Source organism: Cyprinus carpio, chromosome A23 (genome assembly GCF_018340385.1).
Source record: "Cyprinus carpio isolate SPL01 chromosome A23, ASM1834038v1, whole genome shotgun sequence".
NCBI classification, from domain to species: domain Eukaryota; kingdom Metazoa; phylum Chordata; class Actinopteri; order Cypriniformes; family Cyprinidae; genus Cyprinus; species Cyprinus carpio.
Genome location: NC_056594.1, coordinates 7,497,708 through 7,518,367, shown reverse-complemented (window position 1 = coordinate 7,518,367; position 20,660 = coordinate 7,497,708). Strand labels below are relative to the sequence as shown.

Sequence of the window (20,660 nt, the reverse complement as noted above, 5' to 3'; positions counted from 1 at the left end):
ACAGAAAGACTTTAAGGTTAGCACTAACTGAGAGGAGAAAACTTTATTCGTCGTGCATACACTGCCTCCCTCTGGATAGCTTTTAATTTACAGTGCCTTGAAAATATATTCAGACATATTTAAGCATATTTCATTTTACTGAATTACATATCTGTTCATGTTGACCACCATGCTCTTCATTTTCCTATTATTAAGCTCCGAGTTCTAAAATTCCTTGGTTATTATTCTGTTATTCTTTAGTCATATGTATTTATTGATAAGTGCTATTTTAATGCAACCTCATAAGCAAGACATAAAACATCTAAATCAACCAGAATTGTTTTATTATGCGTTTTCTGGACTCACTGCGTCTGCCTAAACAACTAAATATCTGTACACATAAATGTTACTTGTACTTTTACCTTCAAAGCGGTTTTTTAAGTAGACAGAAGCACAAGTATTACAGATTAATATATAAATGAACAAACTCGATTGTTCCTTGCTCGTCTATGCAGAGTGAAGAGTCTTCATCAACACGGCGCATGCGCAGCAGCACCAGCCCAGGCAGGTAGTGACGTCACCGGCGCCATATTAAAGATTTGCTGCTGTTTTCTCCGCGTCGTTGTTGCCATCTTTCTGTTTCCAGCTGGACTCAGAGAGTAGCAAACATACCTCCACAATGGAAATCGACGCACTTCTGGGAGCATTCAGAGGTACCGCAAGCACCATCTGACCAATAACGCTTAACAGAAAAGGTTTGGTAAATTCGTTAGCTTGGAAGCTAAGCTAGGATATCAAGCTAGCAGCCGATGCTAGGCGCTGACACAGCGGGGGAAACCGTTAAATATCACGAGTAATCGATATCGATTGGTTCTCAGCGGTACACAGAAAATGTGTTTGAGTTGATTTTGTTGATGTTCCCGGTCGGAAGTTGTTAAAGTGCCCTGCAACCCAGGAACAGACGGAAAGCCGGTTAGCTCTGCGCTACACTGCTGTTACTACGAGAGCACTGGATACACTGACTGGTGTTGTCGCTTATTTACTTTCAGAAACTTCTTAACTTTACTTGCACGAACTTCGCTGCGTAGTTAGTCAGCGAAAAAGTTTCTCGGGCGCTTAATTAGTGTCTCTTAAATTTAAATGCTAGTGGATTATGGTATTAAAGAAGAGCCAGAGTTACTGAGTTATATAATGAGTTGCTGATTTTGTTTATAATCTCGGGGTATGAGATTGTATACAAAGCTTTTTCCGTGACCATATTTTGAATTCTCCAATTCAAGCACTATTATGTCTGCAGCAGAAATTTCGATTTCAAAGTGCTGCATAGGCATTCTTCATTCAAAAAGCATGAATTAAGCATGAATGCACATTAAAAGCAATTACAATCAAATAAGTTGTCAATACTCTTATTAAACAGAATGTGCGATATAATAAAAGGAAATTTCCACAAGAAGCATTATGATTTTCTTTGTTGTTCATTGTAGATTTCGAGAAGAAAGGGGAAAAGGAAACCTGCCCGGTTTTGGATCAGTTTCTATCGCATGTTGCAAAAACAGGAGAGACCATGTAAGTTCAGCACTCTCAGACTAATTCTACAACAGCTGCTGTTGTTGAGGGAATATTGCTTTTATAGGCAAGTACTTTCAAGGACACTAGTCTGGTTTAATCCTCGGAATAAAAAGGTAATTGTGACTTTTCATCACATAAATTGAGTGTATTTTTCATAATTCTGAGTATGTGTTTCTCACAGTTCGTTTATATCTTGTGATTCTGAGCTTTTAACATTTCGCAATTCTGATTTATTTTTTTCTTCTCAGAATTGTACATTTATATCGAAAGGACATGCATGGATCATAAAATATATTCTGTGAGCAAAATGTTCATTTCATAGATGTAAATATGTGAATTTGACATTTTAGTGCATAAATATGGAAATTAAATAATGTTTACAAACATTTAGTGATCCAGACAGACCCTTTTATCCACAAAACAATCGCGCTGATTGAGAATTCAGAGAAAAACGTCAGTACACAAAGTCAGAATTGTGTGATTAAAAAGTCATGAGTACCTTTTTTTCGCCCCACGAGGCAGAAATTGGCTTCTGCAAGGCTTCTTGAAACCACTAAACAAACTAGATTAGTTTTCTCCCGAGTGGATGGTGTTCATTGCAGTGTACAGGTCTTTAAGATCACCATTAAATCAATCACAAATATTTGCAGTGTTAATTATAAATGGTTTATCCATGCACATCAATGTTTTTTCCATGCACTCTTTAAATCTCACTTCAAAAACATTAACTTCCCTCCACAAAGATATCTTTTCTCTGATATAATAATCCCTCCCTTTCAGCAAAATTTCACTCACATGAGATCGCAGTAATTAGACCCTTGGATATACGTCACAATAGAGAAGAAAAGATGATCACAATTTTAAAAGCAATTTTTGCCTATTCAGAGTGTGCTATTTGTGTAAACATTACTGTATTACTGTACTTTATTTCCATAATAGAATTGCCTTTTTCATCATAACTATCTTCATTTTAAACCGTTCTTTTCTACATCATCAGGATTCAGTGGTCTCAGTTTAAAGGTTACTTCCTCTTTAAACTGGAGAAAGTGATGGATGATTTTAAAGCCTCATGTCCAGAGCAACGGGGACCTGCCAATCCAAACGTTGAGTACATTCCCTTTGAGGAGATGAAGCAGAGGATTCTCAAAATCGTCAGTGGATACAACGGGTAAGGGTCAACAAACACATTCCACAGTGACATTGTCAAAATATTTAGATTAAAAGAATTAGTTTTTTTTTCTTCAGGATTCCTTTCACTATTCAGCGTCTGTGTGAGCTTCTTACTGAGCCGAAAAGAAACTACACAGGAACAGACAAGTTCCTCAGGGGTGTGGAGAAGGTATGTTGCGTTTAAGGAAAATAAGCAGTTCTTTGGGAACAGGTTTTATTTGTGCTGTGTTTTCTGAAGGTCTTAAAGCAGCTGCTGTTTCTGTTCAGTTAAAATGAAATCTTTTTCATTTTTAGAACGTGATGGTGGTCAGTTGTGTGTATCCTACCTCAGAGTGAGTTAAACTCTTTTTCTGCTCCATTTTACTGTTTTGTGTTTGGGAAGCTTTCAATACCAGTTTAGAGTGATGCTTATAATGTGTTTAAAACCGTTCTGATGTTCTTAATACTTTAATTCATCTTTTACTTTTAAAGGAAAAAAGGTTCAGGTTGTGTGAACAGAATGAATGGTGTCATGTTCCCTGGCAACACTTCAGCGTTTCCAGATAGGTGGGTTTATCACTTTAACCAGCATTGTAGAAACTTTAATAATAGCCTCATGGGTCACTAAACGGATTCAGTAATTGAATCGATTCAGCTTGAAATGTTCATGCACACTGTAAAGAGAGACTAGTTGGACCTAATTTTACTGTCTGTTGGCTTGATGTGTCTTTGATTGTCTGATAGAAATGTGAATGGTCCAGGAACACCCAGGCCACTGAACAGACCAAAACTCTCCCTGTCCAGCAGTGTAGCTACCAACGGCCTTCCTGACAGCACAGCAAGCAAAGAACAAGCATCAGAGCGATCGGACAGAACAGTCAAGTAAGTCTGAAATGCCAGGATGAGACACTCTTGTTCAAACCATGTAGCCCTACTGTTGATGAATGCACTTTTTCTTTTATATTCACTACTGAAGCATTTTTGGAAGAACTCATTGGTCTTCACTGGTGTTTTACATATCTAAATTCATAAAAGTGTCCTATTATGCGATTTCAAATTGTCGTTTCTCTTTGGAGTGTTACAAGCTCTAGGTGAATAAAGAAGATCTGTGAAGTTGCAAAGACTAAAGTCTCAAATCCAAAGAGATATTCTTTATCAAAGTTCAGACTCATCCACTCCCCCTGAAACGGCTCGTTCTAACACGCCCCCACATATCTACGTCAGTATGTGGGAAGATTTGCATAACGCCGCTAGACATGTGCCGGTATTCGGTAATGAGCTATATCACGGTAATGAATATGCACGATATTGTTATCGCGGGCACTTCTAAATACCGTGAATAATTATATATTACAAATTATTCAGAATTTGGAATGCATTTTAACGTGCCGTTCTGATGTAAACAAGCACGCATAAGAAGCACATGGGGGAACATGTGAGAAACGCGCTGAATGAAAGCACATTCAATCTCTGACAGCAGATGGCGCTAAACTGCAGAAAATGCAGCCCTCACCCTGGAAAACCCATAAATAAAGCAGCTGCGCTACATTCTAAAACATATTTAAATAATTTTAAATAGCCATACAAATTATTGTATTCGCCGCCCAGATGTTCACGCAAAGAAAGAAGGCGTAACTTTTATTCTCGCTGTAATATTGTTGTTGCCGCCGCCGCTATGTCGTATAAACGCTGTATGTTTCACTCTGAAAGCGAAAGTTGTTTGTTTGGCCTTCCAAAAGACTAAGATATTAACTTCGTCGTGCCTGGGATTGAGCCGTGCTGGTTGCTGAGGAAATACATCAACTTTGCACTGTGGATCGCCGAATCGGCTTTCAGCATGGACGAAGCGGCGTCCAGCCCGGGGTCGTCACATGTGGTTGCTTCAAGACCAAGGTATGCTTCTTCGTAGAATCCGCCTCAAGCCGCCCGCCTCTGCTCTCTCAAGCTGGCCGCGGCTCACTCTAGGCCTCCGGCCTCCGCTCACTCAAGGCCGCGGTGTGTGACGTTGTTTCGTTGAGAAAGCGAAACTACTTTGTTTTTGCCTTAAAAAAAAACACGACTAGAAATCATGTTTATATCACGTTTATAATGGGTTTTATGTTCTTGGCTCGTCGCTCCGGCCGGACAAGGCTTCACAATATGTTAAGAGGCGTAACATTTCCGTCTCACGCTTGAGGCATTTAACCAATTACAACGTGCTTCATAGCTGGCCAATCACAGCACACCTCGCTTTTCAGAGAGATGAACCTTGTGAAAATCGACAAGTTTCAGAAGGCAGGGCATAGAGGAGAAACAATAATGTACAGTATGTGGAAAATGTTTTTTTTTTTTAACCTTAAACCGCATAAACACATTTCATTACACCAAATACACAAAATAATGTTCTTTTTAGCAGCATCATATGACCCCTTTAAAATGTTCAATATTTTTTTTTTTTTTTTTTTTGCATAAATTGCATAAAGTATCATACAATAAATTCAGTTTACAAGTGATTTACCTTAATTTCGTTTTCTTCCCCCAACACATTTCATAATTTCTCTTTTCATTTAAAGCTCCTCATTGAAACTGTTGTCTCCTGGTAAAGAAGTATTGTGTCCATTTTTCAGAAGTGACACCACAATTTATTGATAATTTTCACATAATGAGTATTAAATGGTTTATTTCACTATTTGTTTAGATTAGTATAGTTTAAAGGGGTCCTGTTATGCTCTTTCACAAAGTCTTGATTTTGTTTTGGGGTGTACTAGAACAGGATCTCATACTAGGTTTTTCAAAAAACACATTATTTTTCACATATTTTACATTATTACAACACCTCTCTCCCAGGTCTGACATGAACGGCTCGATTAGTTCCTGTATCAAATGAAGGCCTGCCCTCTGAAATATGAAATGTGCTGTGATTGGTTCGCTGCGGCAGTCTGTGTTGTGATTGGCAGCACTCGGCGCCTGGTCGGGAAATGTCCTGCCCTTTACCATTACCACCTGCTGCGAGCTTCAGTGTAAATATTTCATCAAAATCAAAACAATCTGAGCGCGATTTAAACCCGGATGATTGTAACCACTCTAAGCTCCTCTGAGTTGGGAAAGCTAGCGTGTCTCCAACACAGTGATAACACTCGTTGCCTTCTGTAGTGCAGCTCAACCAGGTCTCGTCCCATTCGTCAATCTTTGTGATATCACAAATCCCGGAAAATATCCATTGTTGTCCGAACGAGTCGTTCGTTGTAGTTTTTGAAAAGTGATTTCTGTTAAATAAAATCTACTTTTGAATTGGACTTTGAGCTTTGTAACTTTGCAGATCTTTTTTATGCTCCAACAGCAGCATTACAGACTAACTAAAAGTGAAAAAGGCATAAAAGCTTTAATGTGTAATAATTCATTCATATGATGGATTTTCATAGTTTAAGATCAAAGTGTGGTCAAACAAAGCTATAACTAAGTCTATACTTTTCATCTCCAAGGATCTTCCAGACTTGGGCTGCTATGTTGTCAGGGCTGGTCCCCTTACTGTTTTTAATTTTTCCATGGCTAGATTGTGATTCGGGGTACAGGGCTGAGGGGATGCGGTGGGCTTGGTATTGGCAGATGCTGAAATTCCTCATTACAGATGCTGGAAAAATACTCTGACCACCATCATTAAATGGATGAAGGGTCTCACAGGTCTTTTGACTTGCATGACATGGCAATGTCTTGGGTTGAGTGATGGCGGAAATATTATTTGCCTCCTCTGGCGTGTCCAGCTGATTATACAAATCCGGGTAAGGGTGGCTCTTTGTGGTGCCCACTGCCGGCTTCGCTGCTGATTTCGATATCGGTCCAAATAGGCACTAAGCCGAGTGTTCCTCCAGTCCTTGAAAGACAGCTGTTTCTCTCAAATTGCCCATTGCACTTCTTCATTCCACCACTATGTTTGCTTGTCAATGATTTTCCAACCTGGTTTGGTCTTGCCCATAATCGTTTCTCCTGCACAGTGAATATTTTAATTATACATAGAGGACTTTAAAACTTACATGGTATAAAGGTCCACAAAACTCAAATTATGATTTCATGGTCTATAAAAGTGTGTATTTGGAGTCTAAAAAGTGTCTTTTTTTTTCTTTTATTTAAGTGAGACTTCAGATTCAGAAGCAGAAGGTTCACATAGTGGTCCAGTGAAGAGTAAACATCGCGAAGAAGATGATGATGATGATGATGCTACAAACACTGAGATGCACGAAGCAAAGAGACTAAAGTTTGAAAAAGAGGAAGAGGATGACAATGAGGATGGAAGGGAGAAAGAGCTGGATGAAAAGCAGTCACCCTGCACATCGGTGGCAGAGAGCTCATCAGATGTACTGCAGTCCTCATCAGACGTCACTGCGGAGGCAAAGGATAATAAACCTGATGAATTAGTCACTGAAGACCAAGGTACGTTCTTTTACAGTGCACTGACTACCAGCAGAACTATCTTGATAGCATATTGGCATACACATAAAGAGATTTTGCTTCTAACATCCTGTATGGACAGAGTAAGTGAATATCAGATCAGTTTTAATTGTAGCATCTGGACCTTGCCCATTCATTGAAGGTTATTTTGCCTATCATCAAAGTGGCTTCATCTGTTGTCTGGGACAGTCATCTGCTTGTTTTAGGCTTTTCTCACATTTGGTTTGCTTGTTTGGTCCAAACCTGAGGCTCATTCCCCCCAAAGGTCTTTTTAATATTGTATTATGTGGCTCAGTTTGTGGTATCAACATGAGTACCACCACAAACACTAGCGGCAGCTGTTTACCACTGTAGCTAGGTAACCGTTCAGTGGAACATGCCAAAAATGGAAAGTGCTGTTTGGTTCACTTCCTCCCACCCCCCACTCGTGTTTTTGTTCCTTTGCTGGCAAAACTAAATCCTAACATGCACGGCGAAGGCAGTTTCTGCAGACATGAGGAGCAATGAAAAATGCATTATACTCTAATAGGCTTCCCCATAATAAACCAGATTACTTTCATGCCATTTGCTAACCGTCCTGGAGTTCACTTAAACCCTATCCCACAATCCTATTTTGAAGGTTTGGGGTGTAAAAAGCCTCATTCAGGAAATGTACTTGTCCTCCTCTGCCAGTCGGGTCTGGTGTTTAAACTGGAGATTTAGTATGTCTTTATAAAGTGTGTATCTGGGTAATCACAGGGTTTTAGAGCTTTTTTTTTTTTATGTCTAGTCTTCGTTTACTCAGGAGTTCTAAAAGCAGGGAAGTTTCCACTATCTGATAGATGAAGTCAACTGGATGAACAGTGAATGTCTTTAAAGGGACAGTCCACCCCAAAATGAAATTTTTGTCATTAATCACTTACCCCCATGTCGTTCCAAACCCGTAAAAGCTCAGTTCGTCTTCGGAACACAATTTAAGATATTTTAGATGAAAACCGGGAGGCCTGTGACTGTCCCATAGACTGCCAAATAAATAACACTGTCAAGGTCAGGTATGAAAGTCGTCTTCAGAACACTCCATCTGTCATCAGACGTGCAATCTGGGTTATATGAAGCAACGGGAACACTTTTTGTAAGCGAAGAAAACAAAAATAACGACTTTATTCAATAATTCCTTTGTCAACGGTCTCCTCTGTCTCTCCATATCACCGTATGCTGCGTATGCTCTTCTGTGTCAGCCGTGCCACAAAAAAAAGTGTTCCCGTCGCTTCATATAACCCAGATTGCACGTCTGATGGCAGATGGAGTATTCTGAAGACCACTTTTCATACCTTTTATGGACCTTGACACTGTTATTTACTTGGCAGTCTATGGGACAGTCACAAGCCTCCAGGGTTTCATTTAAAATATCTTAAATAATCATCATAGACCATATTATTTGGGTTCAGTCAATTTTATTTTTTTCAAAAAAAAAATTTGTCAACCAGCTTGGTCATGTGAGAAATATCTTTGCTGTGCTAATATCTTTGCAGCTGTTGAGCATCTCTTTGCATACATTTACATTTTCTTCTCCTGTCTGCAGAACCCTCTAGTACACAGTCAGAGGTCTTAGAAAACAGGGTTGAGAAATCTGCTTCGGACGATTCACCCGACCCTTCCCACAATCAGGCGACTGGCAGCGAATCAGATCTACCAGAGCAGCGGTCGGGGAGGGAAGAGAGAGCCGAGGCTCAGGAAACGGACGAGAGAAATGACCCAGTCAGCAGTAGCAGCAATAACAGCAGTGATGAGGAAGTGTCCAGTGCAGAGACTCCATCTGCAAGTCCCAGCAGTTCCACAGAGCTGACAGCAGAGGGCAGTACCACTGCAGAAATCAGTTCGGACAGCTCAGAGACTGCAGATGACACCATGGAGCAAGACTGAAGTTCAGCTGCACATTATTGATTTTTACACTCTACTGTACAAACCCCCAAAAATCACTTATCCTGCAAGTTTAGCAGATCCTTTATAGACCAGGAGAGGAGGGCATTCTGGTGACGTCCCCAAAGACCTCTATTCCTTATGACCCTTCTTAAGGCGGCATCTCCTACGGACAACTAAAACAACTGGAAGCTCATCTTTCTTTTGGTTGAGCAAAGCGTTTGCTATTGAATAACTCAAAAGCCTTGTGTCCTTGGCAGTTTTCTGTAATCCTGTTCTAATCATGGGCGTTCATCAACATGTTCTAAAACACCTTTCATTTCACATCAATCTCTCTCCTGCTATACTAAGAGCGAACACGTGGCAAATCTTTGGTTTGTGTGAATGTGTGCATATGTTTGTAGGGGTGAGGGGTGTGTGCGCTTCCTTTAGTTTAGTCCAGTCAGCGGATGATCTCAGGATTCCCGTTGGCTGGCAGACCAGTGTCTAAACATTCCAGGAGAACACCCCTTTCCCCTCATATTGCCTTCTGTATTCATCTGCTGGCTTGTAGCACAAAGTGCTCAATAGCAGCATTAGACCGATTTCCTTTCTTTGCTATTTTTTCTTTTATTTTTAGGTCCTTTGATTTTAACTGCCTTCCCAGCATAGCACCGACATGTATTAATCCACTGATGCTGGTAAATAGATTCTAAAACGGACTAATGTGATTTTCCATGCACTAGATACTCGAGTGCTGTTGGTTGCAATGTGTAACTTAATATAGTGAGCCTGTCTTTTCAACTGACATAATATGCTTAACCACTATTTGAGTCATCCTTATTTGTTATAAGATTTTCATTTTGTTTCAAACAATGGCAAACTCTTGTATAAAGGTTAAAATGAGCAACACTGTCAACACCAACATCTCTTAAACTCTACTTTTCATGCTTCCTGCAGACATGTATACAGGCTGTTCTACCCATACCAATTTCCACAGCTCCTTTTTGATATGTAGAATTTTTAAATTAGATTTTGTAGATTATAAGTGTTCACTGCTTTTGTGAAAAGTGAAATTGTATGATCTCAATGTGAACTGAATGCTTGGGCTTTCAACAGTATTCCTGAAGAGCAATAAATGTTCACAATAAAAGCAGTGATATGCTTAATCTCTGACAACCGGAGCCATTTCTAACCTTTTATCTGAATAAAACTCTTTGGAATATCAGGTCACACACAATTCATTTTCACCACAATGTTTAAGTGAAACCTAAAACTGTTATATGCAAGTAATGGGCACTAACTGCAAATAAGAGCTAGAATTTAATCTGTTTTTACATTAAACTATGATGAGTTGTTTAATAAAATATTTCAGTACAAACTGCAATGTTAGTGCACCCTCAAGTTCTATAAAGCATTAAGTTTGTTTGAATTCATCATCACTGTTATGTACTCCAACTGTTGTGTCTCACAAATCTCTGTAGATTTTCATACTAAAGTCCATAAATGACCCACCTCCTTAAATGAGGCAAGATTTCCCACACCAACCCTATCTTAATTTTACACAGTAAACTAGTAAAGTGCCCTAAACCAAGCAATCCCTTACACTGTAGTCACAGAAAGAAAGGAATTGTATAGTCTTTTATCATCTGTGGACATTGTGCCATGTGTCAGCAGCTCCTGAATGGTCATCCAGTTGTCAAATATCTTCTTGTTCCTCCTCTTCATCATCTTTTTACGGCTAAGCTGGATAATATCAGGCTCCTTCTTGTTGTCCATTGCTCCTGCTTGTTCTTTGCTCTCTATGCGGCACTGCTTCATGAGCTCCCGCCGCTGACGCTGTTCTTTGGCTCGTGCCGCATGCTGTTTGCGCTCCTCTTTGTTCCAGTATCGACCCAGTTTTAGTTCGCTTGCTGCATCGTCATCTGTAGTTGCACTGCAGCGTTCTTCTCGAATGTGTAGAGCTCGCTCCTTCAGAAGCTGGTCCCTGATGGGCCTTTTGGTGATGTATCTTGTTCCATCGCTACGGATCTTTACCTTCCACCCCGTTTTGGGCTTGGACTCAGTGGGGGTGGTTTCTGCATTCTTGCACAGGCTGGCTAAGCTGGCTTGACTCTGGGCATATTCCACAGCTGACTTCTGCTGGATAAGTTGCATGTAGCTTTGATAATGTTGTGCATGAGCTGGGATGTAGGTGTTCTTGTATGAGGAATGACGTAAGGAAGTCAAAAGACTCTTCCTTGGGTTCTTTTTCTTACTCTGCTTCCCTTTCCCATGATTTATGACCTCTGGATCTCCAGGTAAACTCTTGGTGGGACTGATCTCTTGAATGGGAGAAAGGTGATGTTTGGAGCATCCTGCTGTTGAGTTGCGTCTATGCATGGGAGAACCTTTACCCTTGTCTCCAGCAACCATCCTTTGGGAGTTAGGAGAATCTGACTCCAGAGCAGGACGTAAGCTCCAACAGCTCTCTCCAGTGTTGTAAGCACTAGTAGAGCCTTCATTGTCCACGTGGTTATTGATGAGGTCCTGATGGACTTGTTCAATAAAGTGCTCTGTACTAGGATTTTTGGCTTGCAGATCACCAACTTCAGCCTGAAGCCTGTGTGCTTGTATGATACTCAGGCACTCAAGCTCAATGTTCAGTAACTCCTCATTAAGCATCTGAATCTCTTGATCTTCACAGTCAACACTACGCTCTTTGCCAAATAGTGTGGCATCGTGCTCCAGAAATCCCTGAAGACAGTTACCATTCACCAGAGATTTAAGTTCAAGCAGTTTCTGGAAATGTTCACATGCCGTGCCAGGTATACCAAAGAAGTTTCCACTGTCTCCATTGTCAACTGAAAGAAAAGAGTCATTGCTTAAGTGCATGTCCCCACTTTCAACAGTGTCCGGATTATTGTTGTACTTCTTGTGGTTTTCTGGGAGAGTGTCACAGAGGGAATTCTGGTCATCCCCCAAGATGTCCTGCTCTGAGCTTTCATCATTACGAGTGCTTTCATCTGTGCGGCCTACGCCGCTGTCTTTCTCATGCTGGTTGGATAGTAAAGTAGCTGTATCTGTAGTGCCTCCATCTTCTTCATTTGTGCTCTGTTAAATTGAGTGGATAGAACTTTTTTAATAGCTTGAAAATCACTTTTATAGTGAGGATAGCACCTTTTTAATTGAAAAAAGTGAGCAATTCACTGTTGACTTGACATCTATTAACTTGCCTGCTGCAGCATACTTGCGGGGAACTCCTTGACCTTGTGATGTTGCTGCTCCAGTGTGCCCATGTGCAAATCATCTAAGTTGTATCTATCTTCCTCCAACCAGCCAACATCCTGCAACCCATACCGAAATGCAATGTCATTCTTTAACTTAAATAATGAATGTCCAAACCTGCTACAAAATTGGTCCTGTTGGTTGAGGTGTGTTTAAATGGGGTTTGAGCTAAACTCTGCAAAAAGGTGGTCCTACAGGAGCAGGATTGGAAAACGCTGACAATAATCAAATGTAATTTACCAAAATCTGCAAGTACACAGAACAGTAATCAGACCTGACTTTCTGGTCGAGCCACTAGAAGGGTCACATTCTTACTCTCCACCTTGGTCAGAAGTGTCACTGCCGCTTCATGGCTCTGGATGTCCATTCCATTGATCTTCAACATGTGAAGGATAAATAAGATTAGTTTTGATTCATGTTTTAGCCAAAATATATATATATAAAACAATGGAATAAATTCTACCTGGATAATTTGGTCTCCTTCCTGAACTCTGCCATCTTTTGCAGCAATTCCTTCTGGATCAATCTAAGCAGGGTAAGAACAGTGTATTAAGACTTAACATTTGAGATGTGAGGACACTGGAATACCTAAAGCTGCACTTAGCAAGTCTGATACACACACTAAATCAAAGGTGTAATGGTTGAAAAACTGCCTGAACAATTACTGTCCTGAGAAATCCCCACTGTAGAACTCTACCTCGCTAATATACATGGCAGACTTCTCGTCATCCGTCTTGTAACATAACTTCAGGCCAAAGCTTATCCTGAGTGGTTTTTCCTCTGCAAATCGCTGTTTGCGCTCCTCTTTGTTCCAGTATCGACCAGTTTTTAGTTCGCTTGCTGCATCGTCATCTGTAGTTGCACTGCAGCGTTCTTCTCGAATGTGTAGAGCTCGCTCCTTCAGAAGCTGGTCCCTGATGGGCCTTTTGGTGATGTATCTTGTTCCATCGCTACGGATCTTTACCTTCACCCCCGTTTTGGGCTTGGACTCAGTGGGGGTGGTTTCTGCATTCTTGCACAGGCTGGCTAAGCTGGCTTGACTCTGGGCATATTCCACAGCTGACTTCTGCTGGATAAGTTGCATGTAGCTTTGATAATGTTGTGCATGAGCTGGGATGTAGGTGTTCTTGTATGAGGAATGACGTAAGGAAGTCAAAAGACTCTTCCTTGGGTTCTTTTTCTTACTCTGCTTCCCTTTCCCATGATTTATGACCTCTGGATCTCCAGGTAAACTCTTGGTGGGACTGATCTCTTGAATGGGAGAAAGGTGATGTTTGGAGCATCCTGCTGTTGAGTTGCGTCTATGCATGAAACCTTTACCCTTGTCTCCAGCAACCATCCTTTGGGAGTTAGGAGAATCTGACTCCAGAGCAGGACGTAAGCTCCAACAGCTCTCTCCAGTGTTGTAAGCACTAGTAGAGCCTTCATTGTCCACGTGGTTCTTGATGAGGTCCTGATTGACTTGTTCAATAAAGTGCTCTGTACTAGGATTTTTGGCTTGCAGATCACCAACTTCAGCCTGAAGCCTGTGTGCTTGTATGATACTCAGGCACTCAAGCTCAATGTTCAGTAACTCCTCATTAAGCATCTGAATCTCTTGATCTTCACAGTCAACACTAACGCTCTTTGCAAATAGTGTGGCATCGTGCTCCAGAAATCCCTGAAGACAGTTACCATTCACCAGAGATTTAAGTTCAAGCAGTTTCTGGAAATGTTCACATGCCGTGCCAGGTATACCCAAGAAGTTTCCACTGTCTCCATTGTCAACTGAAAGAAAAGAGTCATTGCTTAAGTGCATGTCCCCACTTTCAACAGTGTCCGGATTATTGTTGTACTTATTGTGGTTTTCTGGGAGAGTGTCACAGAGGGAATTCTGGTCATCCCCCAAGATGTCCTGCTCTGAGCTTTCATCATTACGAGTGCTTTCATCTGTGCGGCCTACGCCGCTGTCTTTCTCATGCTGGTTGGATAGTAAAGTAGCTGTATCTGTAGTGCCTCCATCTTCTTCATTTGTGCTCTGTTAAATTGAGTGGATAGAACTTTTTAATAGCTTGAAAATCACTTTTATAGTGAGGATAGCACCTTTTTAATTGAATAAAGTGAGCAATTCACTGTTGACTTGACATCTATTAACTTGCCTGCTGCAGCATACTTGCGGGGAACTCCTTGACCTTGTGATGTTGCTGCTCCAGTGTGCCCATGTGCAAATCATCTAAGTTGTATCTATCTTCCTCCAACCAGCCAACATCCTGCAACCCATACCGAAATGCAATGTCATTCTTTAACTTAAATAATGAATGTCCAAACCTGCTACAAAATTGGTCCTGTTGGTTGAGGTGTGTTTAAATGGGGTTTGAGCTAAACTCTGCAAAAAGGTGGTCCTACAGGAGCAGGATTGGAAAACGCTGACAATAATCAAATGTAATTTACCAAAATCTGCAAGTACACAGAACAGTAATCAGACCTGACTTTCTGGTCGAGCCACTAGAAGGGTCACATTCTTACTCTCCACCTTGGTCAGAAGTGTCACGGCCGCTTCATGGCTCTGGATGTCCATTCCATTGATCTTCAACATGTGAAGGATAAATAAGATTAGTTTTGATTCATGTTTTAGCCAAAATATATATATATAAAACAATGGAATAAATTCTACCTGGATAATTTGGTCTCCTTCCTGAACTCTGCCATCTTTTGCAGCAATTCCTTCTGGATCAATCTAAGCAGGGTAAGAACAGTGTATTAAGACTTAACATTTGAGATGTGAGGACACTGGAATACCTAAAGCTGCACTTAGCAAGTCTGATACACACACTAAATCAAAGGTGTAATGGTTGAAAAACTGCCTGAACAATTACTGTCCTGAGAAATCCCCACTGTAGAACTCTACCTCGCTAATATACATGGCAGACTTCTCGTCATCCGTCTTGTAACATAACTTCAGGCCAAGCTTATCCTGAGTGGTTTTCCTCTGCAAATCCACCTCCTATAAAACACAGGTAATTGAGTTTGATAAAAAAAGATTAAGCATTTTAGGCATTGTTAACATAAGCCAAAGCCAGTCTTGAGAATTTGTAGTGCTTGCTGCACCATAGATCTCGATTCATTTGCATGGTAAATCCATGTGCAATTAAAGTAGTCTTTGGAAAATATTAGCAGGTAAATGAAATCAAAATTAAAATGACCTCAGAAGACATGCAGATTAAACATGATTTGAACGTGCATTGCGGTAGAGTGAGTGAATACAGTCTATGCAAACACAATACCTCATATTCCAGTCCTCCACTCTCAATGTCTTTCTGTACACCATCATGGAAGTCCAAGGGGTAAGCTAAGTCACAACTTGCCAATTGATACCTTTAACACAATGAAAAATTAGCATTAACTGACGCCTCATTCACAGAAAATCTCATTTTAAAATGAAAATTAAAACTGAAAAGTGATTGATATGATACAGTTGGTGACAAACACTTATTAGCACTTACTGTGAGGGTGAATGGAAACTGTCCAGCAAAGCCATACATGGTGTTGAAGGTGATGCCAAGTTGGCCAAAGTCTCTATTTGTTGCAAAGTTTTAAGCGTAATGTTGGTCTGAGTACTGTTGTCCATTCCTCGGGTTGGTTTAAGAGTCCTGCAAGTCTTTTGTGCCATCCTGCGCAGTACCTGAACCTCAATAGGGTCTTTGGCAGTTTGGAAAGCCTCTACTGCTTGATCATGGGTGGCGAAAGAAAGGGTTCTTCCATTTACCTACAGAAAAAAAAAGTTTGAATGATTAAAAAAAATCACATTTACTTTTACTAACAATAGTAAATTGGAACCTTGTTAGTGATATTGTAACAACTTTTGTGGGTCAGTTTATGTGCAAACTTGGCAAAGAAACATCCTCTCACATGCAATTATTTTAATGTTAACAGGTATTAACATAAAAAAGATTCAACTGAGCCCTAACCTGAACAAGTTTCACAGATATTTAACAAACAGAAATGGAATACCAAGTCCCTGAACAAATGGGGGTTAATATCAAAAGTCACAATGAGTGTCTTGTGTGTCCACCAGATGCTTTAGGTCAGGGGTGCCCAACCCTGCTCCTGGCGATCGACTGTCCTGCATTGTTTAGCTTCAACCCTAAACAAACACACCTGCCTTTAATTTTTAAGTGAGCCTGAAGACCTTAATTAGTTGCTTCAGGTGTGTTTGATTAGGGTTGGAACTGAACTTTGCAGGACAGTCGATCGCCAGGAGCAGGGTTGGGCACCCCTGCTTTAGGTACTACTTTTACATATCATCCTCGTGGACTGAGCCAGATTGGCTAGTTCTTGCTTCACGATGTTACTCCACTCTTCTACCAAGGAACTTGCAGGTTCTCAAACATGTCTGGGGGGACACATGGTAACATGTGGTTTGCCACTGCAACGACGATCAGCTGTCCTTCCTTAGGCCTCGTACATTAGGGGCATTGCAGTATATTTCTCTGGGCACATCTGCAGTTCTCAAGCCTCCCTGTTGCAGAACTATGGCATGCTCACACAGGTGATCAGGGACTATGGGCATCTTTCTTCAGCTGTTTTTCAGTAGAAAGGTCTCTTTAATATCATAAGTTACTTGTGATCTTAGTTGCCTGTCGCCTGTAAACTGCAAGTGTCTTATTGACTGTTCCACAGGTGCATGAACAAGCATGAAAAATATTGTTTAAACCCTTTACAATAAATATTTGTAAAACGTATTCGGATTGTACAAAATTATCTTCAAAATGTACTATCCTGAATAAGGATTTTTGATAAGATTTCTATGTGTATATAAATTTAATCCAATCCATATCTGTATGCATTTTCTTTGGGATTCGAACCCATGACCTTAACATTGCTTGTATCATGCTCTACCAGTTTGCATTCTACATGAGCTCTGCTTTTGAAAGGTTCACTTAGTCTTCAACAGCCTGCAGATCTGCATGCACATAATGTAAGGAACAAAACCCTTATATACTTCTATGAAATGCATTCTGAGCAGAGATTTTCAAGAATGCACTTAAAATGGCACTTTAATTGTATGCATTGTACTTGTATGCATTGTCATTCCAACTCTAGGATGTATACCGAACTTGAGTGCCATGTGTGGCTCGCTGTACATTAACCCTAAATCCAGATGTGAGGTCAAAATCCAAAAACCTGCTGATTTCTGAGGAGGGGATTCAGCATTCCAGATAATGTACAGCAAGTGGGACAGCTGAGGATTGTTTTATGCGTTTAACAAACTTAAAAAAAAAAATGTATAATAAAAATGCTCTGGTATAAATCTGAATATAAAAAAATGAACAAACACAAACAGGTGTATGGTACAAAAAGACAAAGCAGGTCTAATTCCATCCATTTGACTCTGTTAATTCAGTTAATAGGCTTCCAGCTGACTGGAATGAGAAATAACATATAGACACATAAGAACAGAACCTGCAAGACACAAGTTAATGATTTGGTGACCAAGAATGAAAGACTCAAGGCAAATGTTGTCATATGAAAGACTGACTTTTTGACCTAAAAACAGTTAAATTGGCTAAACATTGCAAAGCCAGTCCTGAATGTGAAGGACTAATTCACAGGGATATTTATGACCGGAAGTTCGGTTTTAACATTATCACACAGTTAGTGAGATTTCATTTATTGACCGAAGTCCAACATGGGTGTATAAAAGCTTTTGAATTACACAAGGAAATGGCTATGTGCCAGTAAGCTAATGGGAGAGAACTTCATTTATCAAAGTGCTGTAAGACTCAAATCTCAAACCTAATGTCCTCAGGGACCTCTTCTGGAATCTCGCAGTGGCAATAACACACATGTGCTCATTGATGTGTGAACTGACAAACTACTTTAAATTCAATCACTCACACGGTTTCTCTTATGCCTTTTGGCACACAGGGCAAAAAATTCACTGCATATACTTGAGTTTCATTCAATGAGACATCTGCCTGACTACAGGTCTGACTACCAATTAACCTTTTTTTGACAGATGAATTAATCAAATAAAGAAACTTTATTTTCATTTTTTTTTTATTGAAAAGCACGACATTTGGTATTTTGCCCACTTCTAAAATGTAGGCCATTTAAAAAAAGAAAAAATTAAATGAAATACACTGTATGCAAAAAAAATAAACATTTTTTACTTAGAAACTGCTAGTAAATTGCACAAATTATTATACATAAATTTTTTTTTTACACAGGCAACACAATACCCAAATTGCCTTCCATACAAAAAATAAAATAAAAAATACACTGAAATGTAATGTATACATATTAATATTACCCTAATTTAGCTAGTTTCTAAGTGATGAATTAAAATAAAATAGAGTTTGATTGGATGGAATTTAATAAGCCTATTTATTTCACTGTTCAAAATGCACAAATATATAACTTTTTGCATTTTAATATTTGCATTTAGCATTTTCCTTTTTAGCCTCTTTTAAAGACTTCATTTCACATTTTCAACCATACAGGAGTTCATCTGGAGGTTAAATTACAGTGGGAGCTAATTACACGAGGATTGTGGGAACGTCACTGATCTAGTAAACCAATAAACCAAACCACATAAACAAACAAACAAACACACACACATTCATTAAGTATTTTGATGAGACGCCAAACATTTCTCGCTCTTCTTCAGTAGAGTGTGACCCTCTCATGACCCTGTCAAATGTACACAGTCTCCAAAACACATTCCTTCCTTCGGCAAAATAACCTTTCACAACCTTTTTAGCATGCAAACAACCTCCAGAGACAAACAGCCTAACCTCAAAAGCATTCAAAATGTGTTCATTCAATGCTCTTAATCAAATTATGATTAATTCAATAAAAATGAATGGCATTTCTTAATCAATTTGAATTTAATCATGAAGCCGTTACTCCCAGCGTACGTTAATGAGGAATAAACAAACCAAAATGACACTGACAAGTCAACCAAAACACAACAACTTCACACCTGCACATTTTTTTTACCGGACATTTGCCTTTGTAGTGCTCATCTGACCGCTGTATAGTACAGAGACTGCAGCCCATGATGGAAACACATCAGCAAATAGTACACCGACTCCAAAATGTGATCATAAAAAGAGAGAGTGTCTACAGAGCCTGAAGCTTACAGACACAACAACTTCAGCGTGAGTCTGTGTTTGTGAATGTAAGCCACGCATGTGAGAGCTTGTTCCCTCCTCCCATTCACTGCAGCCATCTCTTCCTCTCTCATTAAAGAAAAGTGTTGTCTATATCCTCAACTATGTTGTTTTTATAACCATAAAAACAATTCAAACCCATAATCAACAATCCACCACATTACCAAAGATTATAATAACCACGTTCCTCAGGTGTAGCGCAACAGAGGTGGTTTCGTAATGTTTGGAAACAAGGCGTGAAAATGCTTTGTTGGGGACCAATTAAAAAGCTCACATCTCCAATTACTGGCGCGAGTACATCGATAGGAAAATAAAACGAGCAGTTTCTGTTGTGCTCACCAGTGGTATAACAATAACTGGAGGGTGCTGTTATTTGTTATTCCTCCAAAAGTACATGAATGCTCAGCCTATGGGCTCCAGCTTTTGATGTAATCTGGCATGTCACAGATAGGTTAAAGGCTACTGAGGAACATCATGTGTTCATTGATTTCATTGTACTATAAAAACAACTGTACTTGTAAGTTTCAGTATTCTTAAAGTATCCACTAATGCCCTTTTGATAATCTATCTATCCAAGCTGTAAAAAGTAGAGCCAGTAAGATTTTCTATTTTAAAAATAAATTATTACTTTTATACATCTATTAAACTGATCAAAAGTGACAGTAAATAATTTTATAATGTAATAAAAGATTTCTATTTCAAATAAATGCTGTTCTTTTGAACCTTCTATTCAGAATCCTTAAAAAAAAAAAAAAAAAAAAAAAAACAATTTCATGATTTCCACAAAAACATTAAGCAGCACAACCATTTTTATCATTGATAATAATAAGAAGAAATGTTTATTGAGCAGCAAATCAGCTGCTGAATTGATTTAGAATGATTTCTGAAGGATCGTGTGACACTGAAGACTGGAGTAATGATGCTGAACATTCAGTTTAGGAATAAATTACATCCTAAAATACATTTAAAAGGAAACCTTTTAAATATATCCGGGCCTGGACAGATGGCAACCCCCTCCTTGTCGATCTTGACTTTGCCGATGATATCATTGTTTTCGGCCCAACCAAAACTACCCCACGAGATCTCACTACAGCCCCAGAAAATTAAGCGGCCAGTGCTGGACTCCGAATCAGTGGACAAAAGACCAAAGTTATTTGCATCGGTTACAAAACTTGAGAGTCTTGATTACCATCAGTGGACAACAGGTTAAAGAAATGGCGAACTTCACTTATACTGGCA

General features: G+C 39.7%; 2 protein-coding genes across 3 annotated transcripts in view; one reads left to right on the top strand and one right to left on the bottom strand.

Annotated features, from left to right (window-relative positions):
- Positions 1-534: 534 nt before the first annotated feature.
- ppp4r2a (protein phosphatase 4, regulatory subunit 2a) lies at positions 535-10,169 on the top strand. Of its 2 annotated transcripts, XM_042712850.1 has the most exons (10): positions 536-692; positions 1,464-1,661; positions 1,797-1,846; positions 2,546-2,716; positions 2,794-2,887; positions 3,013-3,050; positions 3,190-3,264; positions 3,442-3,579; positions 6,806-7,104; positions 8,684-10,169. In XM_042712850.1, the coding sequence occupies exons 2-10, from the start codon at positions 1,521-1,523 to the stop codon at positions 9,022-9,024; spliced, it is 1,347 nt and encodes a 448-aa protein (XP_042568784.1). In that variant the 5' UTR covers positions 536-692; positions 1,464-1,520; the 3' UTR covers positions 9,025-10,169. The 2 variants fall into 2 exon arrangements, with proteins under 2 accessions (XP_042568785.1, XP_042568784.1); XM_042712851.1 differs by lacking the exon at positions 1,797-1,846 and having other exon boundaries at positions 535-692; positions 1,464-1,545.
- The window catches only part of pdzrn3a (PDZ domain containing RING finger 3a), a 32,740-nt gene continuing 21,427 nt past the window's right edge, over positions 9,348-20,660 (bottom strand). The window contains exons 4-10 of the mRNA XM_042712854.1: positions 15,750-16,012; positions 15,531-15,621; positions 15,155-15,250; positions 14,921-14,983; positions 14,732-14,833; positions 14,406-14,516; positions 9,348-12,093 (exon numbers count right to left, since the gene is read on the bottom strand). Coding sequence (XP_042568788.1) covers positions 10,603-12,093; positions 14,406-14,516; positions 14,732-14,833; positions 14,921-14,983; positions 15,155-15,250; positions 15,531-15,621; positions 15,750-16,012 — 2,217 coding nt within the window. The 3' untranslated portion in view covers positions 9,348-10,602. The remainder of the gene's footprint in view (positions 12,094-14,405; positions 14,517-14,731; positions 14,834-14,920; positions 14,984-15,154; positions 15,251-15,530; positions 15,622-15,749; positions 16,013-20,660) is intronic.